Here is a 20407-nt window from a genome sequence, read left to right as displayed (position 1 = left end):
GAGTCTTCCTAACTCATTACATGAAGCCAACATTACCCTGATACCAAAACCAGAGAAGGATAACAGAAGAAAAGAAAATTATAGGCCAATACACCGAGGAATACCAATGCAAAGATCCTCAAGAAAACACTAGTAAATTGAATATAGCAATACATTAAAAGGATCATACACCCTGATCAAGTGGTATTTATTCCAGGGATGCAGGGATGGTTCAACATCTGCAAATCAATCAATGTGATACATCACATTAACAAAATGAAGAATAAAAATCACATGATCTTCCCAATAGAGGCAGAGAAAGCATTTGACAAGATACAGCATCCATTTATGATTAAAAATTCTGAATAAAATGTATATAGAAGGAAAGTACCTGAACATAATAAAGGCCATATATGACAAACCCATGGCTAATATCATATTCAATGGAGAAAAACGGAAAGTTATCCTTCTAAGAAAGGAAACCAGACAAGGATGCTCACTTTTGCCACTGTTGTTTAACATAGTCTTGGAAGTCCTAACCAGAGCAATTAGGCAAGAAAAAGAAGTGAAAGGGATCCAAGTTGGAAAGGAAGAAGTGAAACTCTCACTATTTGCAGTTGACGTGATTCTATTTGTAGAAAACCCTAAAGAATCTGCCTAAAAAGTAACAGAAATAATCAACAAATATAGTAAAGTTGCAGGGTATAAAATCAACATACAAAAATCAGTGTATTTCTACACGCTAATAACAAACTAGCAGAAAGAGAACTCAAGAATACAATCCCATTTATAATCAAAACAAAAAGAGTAAAATACCTAGGAATAAATTTAACCAAGGAGATGAAAGACCTATGCACTAAAAACTATAAGACATTATTGAAAGAAATTAAAGAGGACATAAAAAAATGGAAAGATATTCCATGCTCATGGATTGGAAGAATAAACATAGTTAAAATGTTCATATTTGCTAAAACAATCTAGAGATTCAATGCAAGTCCCATCAGAATCCCAATGACATTCTTCAAGGAAATAGAACAAAGATCCTAAAATTTATGTGGAACAGCATAAGATCCCAAATAACCAAAACAATCCTGAGAAAAAAAGAACAAAGCTGGTGGTATTATGATACCACCCTGAATTCAGGTTATACTACAAAGTTATAGTCATCAAAACAGCATTGTACTGGGACAAAAACATACACACAGATCAATGAAACATAATTGAAAACCTAGAAATAAAACTACACATCTATTGACAGCTAATCTTTGACAAAAGAGCTAAGAACATATAATGTATAAAGGAAAATTCTTCAATAAATGGTGTTGGGAAAACTGGACAGCCACATGCAAAAGAATAAAAGTAGACCATTATCTTCACTATACACAAAAATTAACTCAAAATGGAACAAAAACTTGAATGTAAAACCTATAACCATAAAACTCCTAGAAGAAAATATAGGCAGTACACTCTTTGAGATCAGCCTTAGCAGTATCTTTTTGAATACTGTGTCTACTCAGGCAAGGGAAACAAAAGAAAAAATAAACAAATGGGGCTACATCAGACTAAAAAGCTTCTGCATGGCAAAAGAAACCATCAACAAAATGAAAAGCAACCTACCAAGTGGGAGGAAATATTTGCAAATCGTATATCTGACAAGAGGTTAATTTCCAAAATATATAAAGAACTCATACAACTCAACAACAAAAAGATGAACAACCCAATAAAAAAATAAGCAGATGATATGAACACACATTTTTCCAAATAAAATACACAGATGGCCACAGGCACATGAGAAAATGTTCAACTTCATTAATTATCAGGGAAATACAAATCAAAACTACAATAAGATATCACCTCACATCCACCAGAATGGCTATAATTAACAAGACAAGAAATAATAAGTATTGGAGAGCATGTGGAGGAAAGAGAGTTCTCATATACTACTCGCGAATGCAAACTGGTGCAGTCTCTATGGAAAACAGTATGGAGATTTCTCAAAAAATTAAAAATAGAAATACCACATGATCCAGCTATCTCACTACTGGGTGTTTATCAAAGAGCATGAAATCAATAATTTAAAAAGATTTATGCACCCCTATGTTCATTGCAGCATTATTCACAATAGCCAAGATGGGAACCAGCCCAAGCGCCCATCAACAGATGAATGAATAAAGAAGATGTGAGATATATATATATATATATATATATATATATATACACACACACAATGGAATATACTAAGCCATAAAAAAGACAAAATTGTGCCATTTGCAACAAGATGGATGGACCATGAAGGTATTATGCTAAGGGAAATAGACAGAGAAAGACAAACACTGTATGATTAAATTCATACATGGAAGATTAAAAAAACACAGATAAGGAGAATGGATTAGCGGTTACCAAAGGAGAAGGGGGTGGAGTGGGGGGCAAAAGGGGTAAAGGAGCACATATATAAGGTGACAGATGAAAACTAGACTTGGTGGTGAACGCAATGCAGGCTATACAGATACTGAAATACAATAATCTACACCTGAAGTTACACAATGTTACAAGCCAATACAACCTCAGTAAAATATTTTTTTTAAAAAAAGATGCCAAATTTCATGACTAGATGTATTCATATCACAATAAAAAGTATGGCTTCAGATGTTCAAAAATCAAATAAAATACCAGGTAAAAACATAATAATAATTAATAACCTTCCAAAAGAGAAAGCATCAGGCCCAGGTGGGTTCATTAATGAATTCTACCAGATGTTTAAGGAAGAAATTATACCAGTTCTCTACAATCTCTTTTAGATAATAGAAACAGAGGTAACACTTCTGAACTCATTTTATGAGGCCAGCACTACCCTAATACCAAAACCAGATAGAAACATTACTAGAAAAGAAAGCTATAGACTAACATCTCTCATGGACATCGGTGCAAAAATCCTCAACAAAATATTAGCAAATCAAACCCAAGAATATATAAAAAGAACTACATACAGTGACCAAATTGGATTTATCCTAGGTGTGAAAAGCTGGGTCAACATTCAAAAATCAATTAGTGTAATCCATCACATCTGTAGGCTAAAAAAGAAAAAATCACATAATCATACCAATAGATGTAAAAAGAAGTATTTGACAAAATCCAACACTCATTCATGATAAACATTCTTAGTAAACTAGGAATAGAGGGGAACTTCCTAAACTTGATAAATATTATCTTAAAAAATCAACAACTAGGGGCCAGCCCAGTGGCATAGTGGTTAAATTCACATGCTCTACTTTGGTAGCCCAGGGTTTGCAAGTTCAGATCCTAGGTGTGGACCTGCACACTGCTCATCAAGCCATGCTGTGGCCGTGTCCCACACACAAAATAGGGGAAAATTGGCACAGATGTTAGCTCAGGGCCAATCTTCCTCACCAAAAAACCCCAAAACCTACAACTAATATCATACTTCCTGGTGGGAAACTTAAAGCTTTTCTACTAAGAGCAGGTATAAGTAAAGGATGTCCCCTCTTGTTTCTTCTTTTCAACATTGTACTGGAATTTCTAGCTAATGCAATAAGACAAGGAAAGGAAATAAAACATATATATACTGCAAAGGAAGAAATAAAACTTTCTTTGTTGTCAGATGACATGATTGGCTATGTAGAAAATTCAAAAGAATTGGCAAAAAAGTTCTTGGAACAAATAATAGATTATAGCAAGATTTCAGAATATAAGGTTAATATTACAAAAGTCAATCACTTTCTTATATACCAGTAATGAACAAGTGGAATTTGAAATTAAAAACACAATGCTATTGGGGGCCAGCCCCGTGGCTGAGTGGTTAAGTTTGCACACGCTGCTTCAGCAGCCCAGGGGTTTGCCAGTTGGGATCCTGGGCACAGACATGGCACTGCTCTTTAGGCCATGCTGAGGTGGCATCCCACATGCCACAACTAGGAGGACCCCCAACTAAAAATTAACAGCTATGTCCCAGGGGGCTTTGGGGAGAAGAAGGAAAAATAAAATCTTTAAAAACAACAACAAACAAAAAAACCACAATGCTGTTTACATCAGGATCTAAAGAAATGGAATACTTAAGTATAAATATAATAAAATATGTACAGGATCTATATATATATGAGGAAAACTACAAAACTGAGATGAATGAAATCAAATAAGAACTAAATAAGTAGAGCGATATTTCATGTTCATGGATAGGAAGAATCAATATTGTTAAGATGTCACTTCTTCCAAATTTGATCTATAGATTCAAAGCAATTTCAATCAGAATTTCATCAAGTTATTTTGTGGATAATGACAAACTGATCTTAAAGTTTATATGGAGGGGCAAAAGACAGTCTCTTCAACAAATGGTGCTGAGACAAGTAGACATTCATATGCAAAAAGATGAATCTAGACACAGACCTTACATCCTTCACAAAAGCTAACTTAAAATGAATCACAGACATAAATGTAAAATGCAAAACTATAAAATTCCTAGATGATAACATAAGAGAAAACTTAGATGGCCTGAGATATGGCAATGACTTTTAGATATAATACCTATGACAAGATCCATGAGAGCAATAACTGATAAGCTGGACTTCATTAAATTTTAAAACTTCTGCTCTGTGAAAGACTATATCAAGAGAATAAAAAGGTGAGTGACAGATTGGGAGAAAATATTTTCAAGATACATCTGACAAAGGGCTTTTATCCAAAATATACAAAGAGATCTTAAAACTCAACTATACGAGAATAATTGAGCTATTAAAGAATGGGCCAAAGACCTTACAGACACCTCATCAAAGAAGATATACAGATGGCAAATAAGCATATACAGAGTGCTCCACTCATACGTCATCAGTGAAACGCAAATTAAAACAACATGGAGATACCACTACACACGTATTAGAATGTCCAAAATCCAGACACTGATAACATCAAGGATGTGAAATAACAAGAACTCTCATTCATGCTGGTGGGAATGCACAATGATACAGCCGCTTTGGAAGACAGTTAGGCAGTTTCTTACAAAATTAAACGTTCTTACCCCATGGTCCAGCAATTGTGTTCCTTATCATCTACCCAAAGGAATTGAAAACTTATGTCCACACAAAACCCGCACATGAATGTTTATAGCAACTTTATTCATAATTGCCAAACTTGGAAGCAACCAAGACATCTTTCAGTAAGTGAATGGATAAATAAACTATGGTATATTCAAACAATGGAGTGTTATTCAGCACTAAAAAGAAATGAACTACAAAGTCATGTAAAGACATGGAGAAACCTTAAGTACATCTTGCTAAGTGAAAGAAGCCAACCTGGAAAGGTTATAAACTGTATAATGACAATTATTTGACATTCCAGAAAAGGCAAATCTATGGAGAGAGGAAAAAGATCAGTGGTTTCTAGGGGCTGGGGGTGGAGGGAGCAATAAACAGGTGGAGTAGAGAGGACTTTTAGTGCAGTTAAAATGCTCTATGTGACACCATTATATTGGATAGATGTCATTGTACATTTATCCAGACCCATAGAAAGTACAACGCCAAGAGTGAAATGTAATGTAAACTATGAACTTGATGTGATTATAATGTGTCAATGGAGGTTCATCAACTATAAAAAATGTAACACTCTGGTGTGGGATATTGATAATGTGGTAGGCTATGCCTGTTCAGGAGCTGGTGGTATACAGTAAATCTCTGTATCTTTCCCTCAATTTTGGTGTGAATCTAAAACTGCTCTAAAAAATAATAAAAAAATACTTGCACAAACCCAGAAAAGATACATCCCTGAAAAAGAATTGAGAAATCTTAGAACCTTTAGCTGGGTTGATTGCTTAAGTTCTTCCTCTGCATGAAGCCAGTCTGTAAAGATTGCGAGAGGTGGTTTTTCTCAAATGTCCAAATTTCAACAAAAGATCATAAGGCATACAAAGTAACAGAGAAACATGGCACAATCAAAGGAATAAAATAAAACTCCAGAAACTCACTCTAAAGAAATGCAGATATTTGAGCTACCTGAAAAAGAATTTAAAATAACTATCTTGAAGATGCTCAATGAGCTAAAGGAAAACACAGATAGGCAACTATATGAAGTCATGTAAACAATGCATGAACAAAATGAGGATAGAAATAAACAGATAGAAAATATAAAAAAGAACCAAACAGAAATTCTGGCACTGAAAAATACAATAACTAAGCTGAAAAATTCACTAGAGGAGTTCAACTGCAAACTTGACCAGAAAGCAAAAAGAATCAGTCAAGTTGAAGGCAAGTGATTTGAAATTCTCAAGTCAGGGGTGAAAAAAAATAAAGAGTGAAGAAAAGTGAAGAGAGCCTAAAGGACTTACAAGATACCATCAAGTGGACCAATGTACACATTATGGGAGTCCCAGAATTAGAAAAGAGAGAGAAAGGAGCAGACCGCTCATTTGAAGGCATAATGGCCGACAACATCCCAAATCTGAGGAAAGCAAAACACAAACAAATTCAAGAAGCTCAAATAACTCCAACTAGGATCAACTGAAAGAAACTCACACTGAGAGACATCATAAACTGCTAATGTCAAAGACAAAGCTAGAATCTTGAAAGCAGCGAGAATAAAATGACTCATCACATACAAGTGAGCTTCCATAAGATTATTTGTGGATTTCTCAGCAAAAACCTTGAAGATGAGAAGAGAGTGGGAGAATATATTCAAAGTGCTGAAACAGAAAAAAAACCTGTCAACCAAGAATACCATATCCAGAAAAACTGTCCTTTGAAAATGAAGGAGGAATTAAGACATTCCCAGATAAACAGAAGCTGAGGGAGTTCATTACAACTAGACCAGTTCTACAAGAAATGGGAAAGGGAATCCTTCTAGTTTAAAGGAAAGGATGTTAGAGAGCAACATGAAGCCATGTGAAAATATAAGGTTCTCTGGGAACGGTAATTACATGGACAAATATAGTAACCTGTATTATTGTAATTTTATGCATAAATTCACTTTTAATTCTTGTATAGAATTTAAATGACAAAAACATAAAATGGCAACTATAAATCTACGTTAATGGGCATACAATATATAAATATGCAATTCATGATATCAGTGACACGAAGTGGGGAGGTAGAGCTGTACAGGAGCACAGTTCTTGTATACAACTGAAGTTAAGTTGTTACCAGTATAAAATAGAATGTCATAGCTTTAAGATGTTTTATGTAAATTGCAATGGTAACCACAAGAAAATATCTATAGAATATATACAAAAGAAAATGAGAAGAGAATCAAAGCATGTCACTACGAAAAATCAATGAAACACAAAGGAGGCAGTATGAGAGGAAAACCTGCCAAGACTGAGTCATGAAGAATAGAAAATCTGAACAGATCGATAGCTGGCAAGGAGACTGAAGCAGTAACCAAAAACCTCCCAACAAAGAATAGCCTATGGCCTGATGGCTTCACAGCAGAATTCTACAAACATTTAAAGAATTAACAGCAACCCTCCTCAAACTCCTTCAAAAAGCTGAAGAGGAGGGAATTCTTCCAAGCTCGTTCTATGGGGCCAGCATTACCTTGATACCAAAGCCAGACAAAGATACTACAACGAAAGACAACTACATCTCAATATCCCTAATGAATATTGATGCAAAATTTCTAAACAAAATACTAGTGAATAGAATTCAACAGCACATTGAAAGGATTACAGGACCAAGTGGACTCATTCCTGAAATGCGAGGATGATTCAATGTAAGAAAATCAACCAATCTAATACGCCACACTAACAGAATGAAGGACGAAAACCACATGATCATTTCAGTTCAGAAAAGCATTTGACAAGGTTCAACACCCTTAAAAACACTCAACAAACTTGCCGTAGAAGGAAACTACCTCAACACAACAAAGGCCATATATGAAAAACCCACAGTGAATGTCATACTCACTGAGGAAGACTGAAAGCTTTTTCTCCATAACCAAGAACAATATAAGGATGCCTAGCCTCACCATTTTTATTCTACGTAATATTGGAAGTCCAGCCAGAGCAATCAGGCAAGAAATCAAAAAGAGATAAAAGGCATCCAAATTGGACACAAATAAGTGAAATTAGCTCCGTTCACAGATGACATGATCTTATATGTAGAAAACCCTAAAGATTACACACACGCGCACACACACACACACACACACCTGTTAAAACTAATAACCGGATTTAGCAAAGTTGCAAGATACGAAATTAACACAGAAAAAATCAGCTTTGTTTCTACACACTAACAATGAACATTCCAAAAGGGAAATTAAGAAAACAATTTCATTTACAATAGCATCAAAAAGAATAAAATACTTAAGAATAAACCCAACCAAGAAGGTAAAAGCCATGGACACAGAAAACTAGGAAACATTGCTGAAAACAATTAAAGGCACAAATAATCGAAAAGACATACCATGTCCACAAACTAGGAGACTTACCATCGTTAAGATGTCAATGCTACCCCAAAAAGCTACAAATTCAACACAACCCTATAAAAATCTCAATGGTATATTTGTGTAAATAGAAAAAATTTATCCTAAAATTCATATGGAATCTTAAGGACCCAGAATAGTCATAATAAAGTTGAAAGAATAACAAATTTGGAAGACTCACACTGATTTCAAAATATGTTACAAGATTACCAGAGTCAAAACAATATGATACTGGCATAAAGACAGACATATAGACCAACGAAATAGAATACAGAACTCAGCAAAAAACTCTCACAAATATGGTCAAATGATCTTCGACAGGGTGCCAAGGCCACTCAATGAGAAAAGGACAATCTCTTCAAAAAATGTTGTGGGAAAACTGGAAAGCCAAATGCAAAAGGACAAAGTTAGGCTCGTATACAATAAACAAATATTAATTCAAAATGAATTAAACACTTAACAGAAGACCCAAAACTATAAAGCTGATGGAAAAAAAAGAGGAGAAACTTCAAGACACCAGATTCAGCAATGATTTCTTGGATAGGACAGCAAAAACACAGGCAACAAAAGCAAAAATAGACAAATGTGACTGCATCGACGTTAAATACTTCTATGCATCAAAAGATGCAATCAACAGAGTGAAAGGCAATCTAAGGAATGGGAGAAAATATTTGCAAATCATATATCTGACAAGGAGTTGATATCCAGAATATATAAAGAACTCCTACAACTCAACAACAAAAAATCAAATAAACCAGTTAAAAATTGGGCAAAGGACTTGAATGAGCAGTTCTCCAAAGATGATATATGAATGGCCAGCAAGCATGTAAAATGATTTTTGACATCACTCATTGTTGGAAAAGGCAGTCTTTTGACTCCCACTCGGCCTCATAAGGATGGGCCTTGGGCCTGGAGCACTTCCTTGTCAAGAGACAAAGAGTTCACACAGCATATGCTGGCCTTATCACCTTATGTGGGAATATCTTTTCCTGTTTCAGACTCAATGTTTGCTCCTTTGTTCTGCTTATATGTGTGCATCATGTGACACCTAGCCGATCCTACTACTGTATCTGTCCTCTCTGGAGAGGGGATGGAGTCCTTCTGCTAATTGCCCTGTGTCACTGTCAGGAAGAACCTGTTGGCCATGGGGGACCGATGCCCACTACTGAAACTGGTCTTGCTGTCTGTTTCTGCGAGTAAAGCATTGTTCTATCCAACGGTTGACTGCATTGTCTCTTCCTCGGTGACGCCAATACTAAGATGCAGTGGGCAGAAGTGTTCAGACTTCTACTCCTGATACTAGGCAACAGATGTCACTTGCTCAACACTAATCATCAGAGAAATGGAAATCAAAACCACAATGAGTTACCACCTCACACTCATTAGGATGGCTACTATCAAAAAACAGAATATAACTAGCGTTAGTAAGGGTGTGGAGAAATTGGAACCCTTGTGCACTATTGGCAGGACTACAAAATGGTGCAAATTCTACTGAAAACAGCATGGCCTGTTTCTCAAAAGGTTAAAAATAGGACAACCATATGATCCAACGTTCCTGCTCTGGGTGTATTTTCAAAAGAACTGAAAGCAGATTCTCAAAAATATATTTTCACATCCATATTCATAGCAGCACTATTCACAATAGCCATGGGGTAGAAGTAATCCAAATGTCCATCCATGGATGAATGGATAAACAAAATGTGGTATATGCATACAACAGACTCTTATTCAGCTTGAAAAAGGAAGGAAATACTATCACACGCTATAACGTGGATGGATCTTGAGGACATCATGCTAAGTGAAATCAGCCAGTCACAATGATGAATACTGAATGATTCCACTTATGTGAAGGATCTAAAGTAGTCAAATTCATAGACACAGAAAGTAAAACGGTGGTTACCAGGGAGTGGGAGGAGAGGAGAAAAGGGAGTTGAGTATAGTTTCTGTAACATGAAAAATTCTGGAGCTCTGTTTAGCAACAATGTGAATATACCTAACACTACAGAACTATACACTTAAAAATGATTAGAATGGTAAATTTTATATGGGCTTTTATCCACAACAACAACAAAATATTTAAACAAATAGACATTCCTGAGCCTCGCCCTCAGAGATTCTGATTCAGTGTGTGTGGCGTGGAGTCTGAGAATTAGGTCTCTAGGGCTCCCCGGATGCTTCTGGTCCTCAGACCACACTTGAGTAGCACTGATTTACATTACATTTCATCATTTAAAAAACACGAGACTGTTATATGGTAGTTTTTCTTAGTACTTTTTCTTGAGAGTTGCTCTAGTGAGCTTGGAGTTGGGTAGAAAGCAGTCTGTGCCCAAACCCATGCAAGCCCATGATGTTTATGTATTGAAAGCACAAGCTATAGAATTGGGCTGACCCGATTCCTCTTCTGGCCTGAAGACTTCCAAGCTGTTGGATATAGGACAACTCACCCCTCTGAGCTACAGGACCTTAGTTCATAACTAGGAATAAACCTGTTTACCTCATAGGAATGTGATGAGGATTGTAAGAGGGGACAAGTGAAAGGCGCAGAGCCCTTATAAGAAACAGAATTGATAAATGGGACATAGTAGATGCTTAATGTGTGTATATTTTTTTAGAAGCTCAACTGCAGCAAACTCTCCTGTCCCCACCACCTGCAGCCTTCTGCGTCATCTCTTACACACATGGAATGCATTGTCTTGGTTCCCACCACTGGTGCTGAGTTACTAGGAGGTTGAACCTAGTCTATTAGCTTACCTCTCCCCCATCTAGTGTCTTGTAGAGTGCTTGAGACATAGGAGATCATAAATAAATATTTATTAACCAGATGAAATTCATGTAGAAGCTGTATTAGTGGTTCTCAATCCGGGTTACACATGAGAACTACCTTGGAATTAGATAAAAATACTACTGTCTGGTATAAACTCCTGAGATTCTGATTTAATTAACCTAAGGTAGTGTTTCTCAACCTTGACTGTACACTAATCACTTGGGGAAACTTAAAAATCTAGTGCTCAGGCCACATGCCTACCAATTACTTCAGACTCTCTGGGGAGGGGACCTAAGCATCAGTATTTTTGAAAAGTTCTCCTGGGTGAGTCTATTGTGGAATAAGGGTCCAGGAGAGAGACAATTTATGTTCACAAGCAGTGGATTCCTCACATGTTCTCAGGAAAAGACAAACACAAAATTAGGAGGGAAGTAAGTCACTATTTTGTGTGTGCCTAATAAAACCTTATTTTCTGTCCTTTCTTTGTTGATTTAATTTACTTCCTGTGTTTAGCATTGCTCTTTCAAGTTCACTTCTCCATCTTTTTGGCTATTGTATTGCTATTGGGTGACTGGAGTGGGTTGAATAGTGTCCCCCAAAACTTCATGTACACCTGGAACTGGTGAACTTGGCCTTATTTGGAAACTGGGACTTTGCAGATGTAATCAAGTTAAGAAGAGGTCCTAGTAGATGAGGATGGGATCCGGTTCAAGACTGGTGACACCCGAAAAAGAGGGAAATTTGGACATAGATACACAGGGGATGACTTCATGGGATGACGGAAGCTGGGATTGGAGAGATGCTCTCCAAGCTAAGGTGTGTCAAGGATTGCCAGCAGCCACCAGAATCTAACTGACAGGCCTCCATTGCTTGTTTAGCCAAAAACAATTTGGGAGGTGGATTGGGGAAGGAGGTGGATAGATGGATGGCCAGTGAGATGTGCTGGATTCTGGTGATTCAAGCTGGCACTGCTGTAGCTGTGAGCTACCACACAGAGCCAGTGCGGAGATGTGGTTTTAAAAGAGAGGGAGACATTGCCACAGCTTCAGGGGGTCAGACGTGCCACCCTTCAGCACCTCTTACCTACCTGAAACTTTCCTGTGTCTTGCTATCAAGGGAAATCATTTCTTAAGGGACACATACACAAACACACACATACAAACACACACATGCACTTACACACAAACGCACACACACAAATGCTGGCTCCGCCGTTTCATATACAGAAAGTCCTCAGAGAGAAAAAATGGAGTGCCAACTTGGATAGAAGCTAATGTCAACTTTGTGTTGTCTTTTTACATTTTTTTCCCCAGTATTTTTAAACCTTTCCCTCGGGATGTGACTACCTGGAAAGCTCAGCAGGAATGGACACTTTAGCTTCTGAAACTTTCTCTTTGTAAGAACTAAGAAGGGGGTGTACATGTGGAAGGACTGGTACATCTTGTTCACAATATGGCTTGGCCCAAGGCCAAAGACCACAGACATCACTCCTCTCATCAAGTGAAGAAAATCGTGAGCTTCAGAGGCAGAAAGTTCTTGGGGACCTCCCGAACTAGGTCCCTCACTTACAGACTCTGTCATTTCAGGCCTCCTGAGCCTGGCAAGTTGCTCAGCTTCTCTGAGCCTCAGTTTCCTCATCTAGAAAATGTGGGGGGTAACACCTATCAGATGGGGTTGTTGGGGGATTGAATGAGAGAATGGGGCAAAGCCACTGGCGCATACCAAGTGGTCAATATGGTGGTTTCCATTGCCTTTTTGTACTGAGAAAAAACACCTCACATTTTAAGAGTTTATAAAAGGAGTTTTTGACCCCTCCTAGACAACCAGTCTTGTGCTGTGGACTTTAGATGGTCACTTGTCTCAAACATCTACTATGGAAGCCGTGGGGCACCAGGTGCTTTAGATTTCTCAACCAATATCAGTGTAACAACCTTTAAAGACGGTGTCATTATCCTCACTGTCGAGATGAGTCCCTGAGCTTGGACGGGTTACATAACTGAGCCAGAGGCCTTGGGTGGGAAGCAGGAGAGGCAAACCTCTAGCCCAGGTCCAGCCGACTCTCACGCTGGAGTAAATCTCGTCCCGGCTCTGCCAGTGGCTGGAGGTCATGAGTGAGCAGAAGATCCATCAGCTTCCTGGGTTGGAGGGGATCTTAAGAGGGCTGTGGGTCTGGTCTAGTCGGTTCTCCAATGTCTACATCACTTGGACCAGACTAGGGTTATTATACAATGACCCCTGGAAGCATTTAACAGTCTCTTCCTATCTCAGGACTGCAGTGAACTGAGATGTCTGATCGGGGGAGGGGAGTCACAGGGCAGAAAATCTGTGTAGACCTTAAGGGAAAATGACCTTCCTGAGGTGTGGCTAGGAGGAGGTTGGGGAGGGTCCGGGATGTTGGGTCAGTTCCCTTGGGTATAGGGGTAAGGTGCACAGGTGTGTCCCTGGGCCCTGTCCTACAATGACACTGCAGTCTTTGATGTTTCTGAACACACCAAGCAGGAGCCAGTCGTTGGAATAGAAGCATCATGCAGAGAGAGATTTGTTTTCTTTTTAGTCTGCTGCTTTTTTTTATCCCCAGAACATTGCCTAGCACATAGTAGGTAAAAAATAAACTAGTAAATTAATTTCAAACGATTTGCACTGACTGTTCACTCTATTTGGAACATCCTTACCTGAGACAGGCACCTGTCTTGACTCCTCACTTCATTTAGGTTTAGGCTCAAAAGTCACCTCCACAGAGAGGCCTCCCCTGATCATCTCATCTAAGACTGGTTACCCTCCATCACTTCTACCCCCTTCCCCTCCTTTACTCTTCCTCTCTATCCCTTGTATACTTGTGGGTTTATCGTCACTTTCCTCACTGATAATTCCATGGGGCAGAGCACCCGTCCTCTGTGTACTGCTATATCTCCAGCTCCTAGAACAGAGTCTGGCAGAGTCAGTGCCCAATATTACGTGTTGAATGAAGGGGTGAATGAATGAATGCATGCATACTCCATAGGAAGATCTTAGCACAGTGCCTGGCGCATAACAAATCAGAGACAAATGTCAGTGTTGATGATGTTGGTGATGATATCCAAATGTCACTCTGGATTGGCCACTGATGACTCTCTATGCAGGTCCTGGTAGGTTGATGAGTGTAAGAGGCCACTCTTCCACCCCACCTGCCATTCTCCCTGCCATTGATAGACACTCTAAAGAACAGTGCTTTTACCAACACCTGCTCCTCACTTTGTGCTCCTTGTGGAGTTGTGACAAGACATTGGGGGCACATCATCCTCTCTAACTCTTGACTTAAAACACTTTCAGAGCCTTCATACACTAACATGGAAATGACCGATAGAACTGACATCCTTGTATCCCACCACATTCTTGCCATGTGGCTTCACCCATCTTCCAGGATTTTCTCATCCTTCGCTTTTATACACGTTGTCATCTGCCTAAAGTGCCTCTATTCTGCCCTATTTCCCTACACCTACAGAGGTTCTCCCCAAAGTCCAGCTTCAGTGCCACCTCCTCCAGGAAGCTCAACCTGAGATCTTCCAGCAGTTTCCACCTCCTCCCTCTGGTTTTCCATGCTGCTTTTCCTTTCTTCCATTAGAGTTTTCATCACAGGACACTGTACTTACCCAGGCCCCTCTCCCTCAGGCCAGAAAAGAGCCCCTCAAGGTCAAGCGTCCCCCATATGGTGAGTGGTAATGGGCTCTGACTTGAGTCTGTGAAGGGCATCCCTCTAGCCTTAGGACTTGGCTTGCAGCCCTACTGGGTCAATTCCTGCCTGCCCCCCCTTACCATCTGTGAAACACTGACAAGTGTGTTAATCACTCCATGTCCCAGGTGTCCCACTTAAAATCAGGGTGCCTAATTATTACAGTCCAGTAAGCATCAGACATCACAGTCTAATGGATGAAAGCTTAAAGATAGGGATTCTGGAATGGGTCATCTTTGGGGATGACTTAGGATGGATGGGCAACAGAAGAATGTGCCTTACATATTATTTTCATTGATATATTGGGGCCTGATTATGAATTCATTTGGAACCATACATAGAGAAACCAAACAATAGTTAAACATATTTCTGAAAAATGCCTAGAGCTTTATTATCTTTGTTAATTTGACAGAAATTGCATTGCACTGAAATCATCATTCTGGCTATTCAATACAAGGGCACACTGTGCATGTACACATAGCTTTATAGGCAAGAGAAACATACCTTGTGGTAAACAGCCTCTTAAAATCACAACCAAGCAAGTGAAAGGAAATTTAAAAGGAAGTCTAAATTTAACTCCATTAAACAAAGGAAATTTAAAAACACAAAAACAAGGATTACAAAATCTATTGAAATATCCCACTGCACTTCCATAGCACAAAATTCATACGTATTTCATAGAGAACTTGGAAAGCTTTATAGCATACAGAGGGACTAAGAACATGATATTTCCTGAAGACTCAACCAGTTTTAGCCTCATTACAATTATTTGTCCTGTAACACAGCACTGAAGATTTGGCAGAAGATGCTCCCTGACTCCACGGCAATTCAAGTTGTCTACTGGGTTGTATCCTGGTCTGTCTGCTGGGCTGTATCCTCGTCCATCTGCTGGGCTGTCTTCTGTCCTTTTACACGGGGTGACTGATAGATTATCGTTTTCTTGACTTTGACGCCTGAGACATCCTTACAGTTGGGTTTGGGGGTGGTAACTTCATTGTAAAATGACTCCGTGGGGGTGGTCTCTTCCATCTGGGGCTGCTGTGTCGTGGTGGCCTCTTGCACTTTGACCTGCTCAGTGGTGGTGGTCTGTTCAATCTGGGGCTGCTCTGTAGTGGTGGTCTCTTCCACTTTGACCTCCTCAGTGGGCGTGGTCTCTTCAATCACGATGGGCACTGTAGTGGTGGTCTGTTCAATCTGGGGCTGCTCTGTAGTGGTGGTCTCTTCGACTTTGACCTCCTCAGTGGGCGTGGTCTCTTCAATCACGATGGGCACTGTGGTGGTGGTCTGTTTAGTCTTGGGCTTCCGTGTAGTGGTTCTCTTTTTCCCTTTTGTCTGCTCCGTGGGGGTGGTCTGTTCAATTATGATGGGCGCTCTGGGGGTGCTTTCTGTGACTTGGATCACCTCTGTAGGGACAGGTGCAATGGTCTGGATCCCCTTCTTTGGAAAGAACGGTATGACTTTTGTTGTACCCTTGGAGGGGGCCTCCTGGGTTATGATATGCCACCAGGGGGTGATGTCCCTATCCCACTGGTTGAGATCATCGATCAGAGTGGAGTATACCAGCTTGAAATTGGATTCTGGAAACCTCCTACTGCAGATCCTGCTCCTCAGGACCGTGTTGGCATCTTCACAAAGGTTCCTCTGGCAGCTTAAACGATAGGCAATTTGTCTCCAGAAGATCATGTCACTTTTATAGCCCTCTATGCAGGAAGTTGGGTTGCCAGTAAAGACACAGGAAAAGTCGTGGTCCATTCGGGAGCACACGGCCTTCATGGCGGTGCCCTCCTCGTGCTCCATCAGAGTCACAGTACATGAAGCCTGGTCTGGGGTGACAATTACGCCATTGACCAGGGGCTTGTGTTGCCCGGCTTTCTGCACAATTTGGGGCTTACCCAGAGTCATCCAATCATCCTTGGTTGCCATATTGTTTTGCAGTTCCCATAATTCCTGTGCACGGACCACCAAGAGCACCTGAGTGGCCAGAAGGAGGAAGGGCAGCAGGGTGAGGCTGTGGATCCTCATGGCTTCAGCTTGGTGGAACCTGTTTGACAAAGGGTAGGTGAGTCATTGCTGGGCAGCAGTTCAGCAGTACAGGGCTGCAGGCTGACCCTCCCTCCCCACGCACACAGGACTGCCTGCCAGCAGTGAGACTAAGCATCCTTCTGGCTCCTAGATACTAGACGAGCAGCCCAGCCGTTCACATTTCTGCTTGACTTGAGTCTTGAATGTGCAGAACCTCCTGCTCTTCATTCATTCCTTCATCACTCTCTGAGCCTCCTTAACTCTCACTGCCTCGTTCACTCCCTCATTTACTCCTGCGGTTTGCTGACTCACTCCTTCATTTGTGATTCAATAAACATTTATGGAGCACCTACTATATGACACGGTCTAGACTAGATGTGCAATTTTTCAAGGTGAATGAGCAAGTCATGTCTGAAAGAGCTTAGAGGAAACTTTTGGGAGGAATTTAAACAGCATTAATCAAGAGTCTGTCCCAACTGTGTCTCCAATGAGATCTTGGGCAAGTCACTCTCCCCCTCTGTGTCTCAGTTCCTTTACTGGAAATTGAGGTGTTGGATGAGATAATTGCAAACTCTCTTCCAGCTCTAATGCGCTATATTTCTAACTCCTGGTTCCGCGTGTATTCAAATCACTCCACGAGGAGAAACTATGTGGTAAGTGACATGAAAGGTGATGTCTGACCCCAGTTTAAACCTGCATGGGGTGGGACTCTCTGAGATGGGTGGGTTTGTGAGGGGGCATTTGGGATGCAGTAAGAATCTAAGGAAAAGCACGAGGGAGGGGAGGTCATTCAGGTTGACTGGGCAAATGGAACCGGGGGATGGGGTGCATTTCCGCTAGTCATTTACATCTCAGCGTTGAAAGCGGAGATAATGTGTAATTGATTTCTGGAGCCCTGCTGTGGCACAGTGCTGGGTACATAAACCCTCAGTCAGTGCTTTTAAAAATATATCATCGAATAAATAGGCTGACCTAAAATGCTACACTAAACTGCATGGATTAGATCACATGCGCGATAAAAAGAAATATGCTTGAAAGGAGAAGAGAAATAGGGTTTCTATTCAACCCCTACTATGTGCTATGTCCTCCATCAGCATTCTAGTCTCAACTTGTTCAGTCCACTAAAGAGCCTGCCTGGTAGGTGATAATAAACCACCCCCAGGTAACAGACGGAACAGGTAAGGCTTAGACCAGTAAGTAAATGGCTCGAGATCCCATAGAGGGCAAGTGATCAAGATGGAACAGGCAGCCAGAACTTATCTCTCTGCCCCTGTAGACCTACCCTTATGGATGGATTCATGCCTTTATCTTTACTCTACTCTTCAGAAAATATTGGCAACAAATAAGCAAACTATGAACCACTCAGGGTTTGGTTTGGTGCAGTTCATGATAAGATGATTCATATTATCAGTGCTCCATTACAAAATAAAATACAGAATTTTGTCTGCAAACCAGCTGACTCAGAAAATGGCCTGCATCTCATTTTCATCCTGGGCTTATGGCCTTCCCTCAGAATAGAGAAAGAGAAGACAGTCACAGGCAAGTGGGCTCCCGAAATGAAGGGTGGGACAAAGGTTGGGTATACCAGACAGAGACCCATTCATTCCTCAGGACGTTAGGACTCAGCCCTCACATGTCTCCAGTGGGATCCAGACCCCGGGAACCTGAGGTCCTTGGGGGAGCTAGAGGGAGGGTGGAATGAAGGTCTTAGGAGAGCCAGGCTCTTACCTTGCTCAGAGTGTGCAGATCCAGTGCAATCCCAGATGCCAGAGGGAGCCTGTAGGCTGGCAGCTGTCTCGTCTGCAGTGAGAGGCAGGGGAGGCCCTTTTTATAGGAGCCCAGGAAGACAGAGTTTTACAACACACGTGCCTTTGCAGCTTTGTCACATTCCTTCCAGCCACACCCCTTTTGGAGGGAGCCAGTTTCTGCAGGAAAATGGTTGATGTAATCCTGGGGGGAGGGGGTTACATGTGGGACATTAGACTTGCTTCTCCAAGGGCTTCCCTTTCCCCCAGTGGCCTTGTTAGGAGGACCACTGAGCCTTGCCAAGACCCTCCCTGGTGGGATGAGGACCCCAGCCGCAATATCTGTGGGGAGTAACAATAACTAACATAAAAAGCAATCATAGCTGCTGTGCGCTGTGCTCAGCCCCTGTCTCCTGAAGCTCTCCCTAATTCTCCTCACATCCACTCTGTGATATGGGGAGCTCTGATTCACCCTTTTCACAGATGGAAAATGGGAACTGGGAGATGCTCAGGGCTTGTCCAAGGCACGGGGCTGGCAAGAGGAGGAGCCCTGGGTTTCAACCTGGGCCTCCCTGCATCCATCCTCTGCCCTCCTCCTACCTGCCACTCTCAAGACACGTGGGGTAAATGAGTGACTGACTCTGGGCAGGCCATCTCTGTGTCCGTGTCCCTGTTGTCACTGAGGCCCTGAAGTTCCTGTGTGGGCAGAGGCATCCTGGGGCCCTGAGAGGCTGGTGAGGAGGGATTCCTGATTTGGGGATTTGTGATGACGATGCTCGCCTTCAGATCACAAGCGGAGACCTCACTCTCGCCAGCCTTCTACGGGCAGAGTCTGGTACCAGAATGAGCTGGTAGAAGCCTGGACCAGCACTGGTTTGGCTGTGTGACCTTAACTTCTCTGAACCTCCACTTATTGATCTACAGATTTCTGACAATAACAGTACCTCATTTAGAGCTACATACTAACATTTTTATTGGGATGAAGCATAACATAAAGCAGCACAGATCCAATTTAGTTCATATTGTGGTCATGTTGCTTAAAACAGATTTACATCGTTTACATATAAAGCATACAGAAATACATTCACCTCCATCAAGAAGATGTAGACCTCACCATATTTTGACACCTCACTTATCGTCATAATTTGGGAACCAAAATTTTACACTTTCTTCTTAATTCTTCTCTAAGGAAAACAGTGGTACAAATTCGATGATAAACGGCAACTGACCTTTTGCATTGACACAGCACAATAGAGAATTGTGGGGACTGGGGCACATTAGAGAGTTTCTGTGTCTCTAAAGGTCAACACTCAGTTCCAATTGACAAGCAAATTGGCGATGGGGCTCAGTATTGTCAGACTTTCTGAACTTTTAAGATGCCCCAAATCCAGGTATGTTTATATGAAATTGGGTGGGCACTTAACTCGTATCTTCTGAAAATGGCAAATTTCCTATAATACACAGATCAAGTCATAACTGTGATTGAATTCCATGCAAGATGATCAGCTGTTTGAGAATTCCAAGGTTCCAGAGCTGTGGATGTTGACCGGTTCACTTGGTGTTTTAAAGGGTCTTTGCATGAATTCCACTGGAGGAGGCCATTTCTCTAAACTCCAAGCCTCTTTAAACCTGCCCAGTTAAGGACCAGCCCCATTGTCCTGACCTCCAGCCCACAGAAGCCGTGACCTCCACTCACAGGCACTCAGTGAGGTATTTGGGGGACTATTTGGACGTTGACAAGATAAAGCTGCATGATCCTCAGGGAGA

At 40.8% G+C, this 20407-nt stretch overlaps 2 protein-coding genes across 2 annotated transcripts in view; both read right to left on the bottom strand.

Moving 5' to 3' along the window:
• The window catches only part of LOC102148275 (chondroitin proteoglycan 1-like), a 44469-nt gene extending 25735 nt beyond the window's left edge, over nt 1-18734 (bottom strand). The window contains exon 1 of the mRNA XM_070262640.1: nt 18624-18734. The gene's annotated coding sequence lies outside the window, so the exon portion shown is untranslated. The remainder of the gene's footprint in view (nt 1-18623) is intronic.
• Nucleotides 15240-17180, bottom strand: LOC102148236 (fibroblast growth factor-binding protein 1). The gene is made up of 2 exons (XM_005608874.4): nt 16999-17180; nt 15240-16914 (listed from the first exon to the last, which is right to left on the bottom strand). Exon 2 carries the CDS (start codon nt 16893-16895, stop codon nt 15711-15713), a length of 1185 nt encoding a protein of 394 aa, XP_005608931.1. The 5' UTR covers nt 16896-16914; nt 16999-17180; the 3' UTR covers nt 15240-15710.
• Nucleotides 18735-20407: the final 1673 nt, after the last annotated feature.

The sequence above is a fragment of the Equus caballus genome, chromosome 3 (assembly GCF_041296265.1).
Source record: "Equus caballus isolate H_3958 breed thoroughbred chromosome 3, TB-T2T, whole genome shotgun sequence".
In the NCBI taxonomy this organism is placed as follows: Eukaryota; Metazoa; Chordata; class Mammalia; order Perissodactyla; family Equidae; genus Equus; species Equus caballus.
The sequence above is the reverse complement of the archived record's forward strand: the minus strand, read 5'-3'. Positions and strand labels throughout refer to the sequence as shown.

Excerpts from the sequence above, each read along its gene's own strand:
- LOC102148236 (XM_005608874.4), bottom strand. The coding sequence starts at position 16,895 with ATGAGGATCCACAGCCTCACCCTGCTGCCCTTCCTCCTTCTGGCCACT.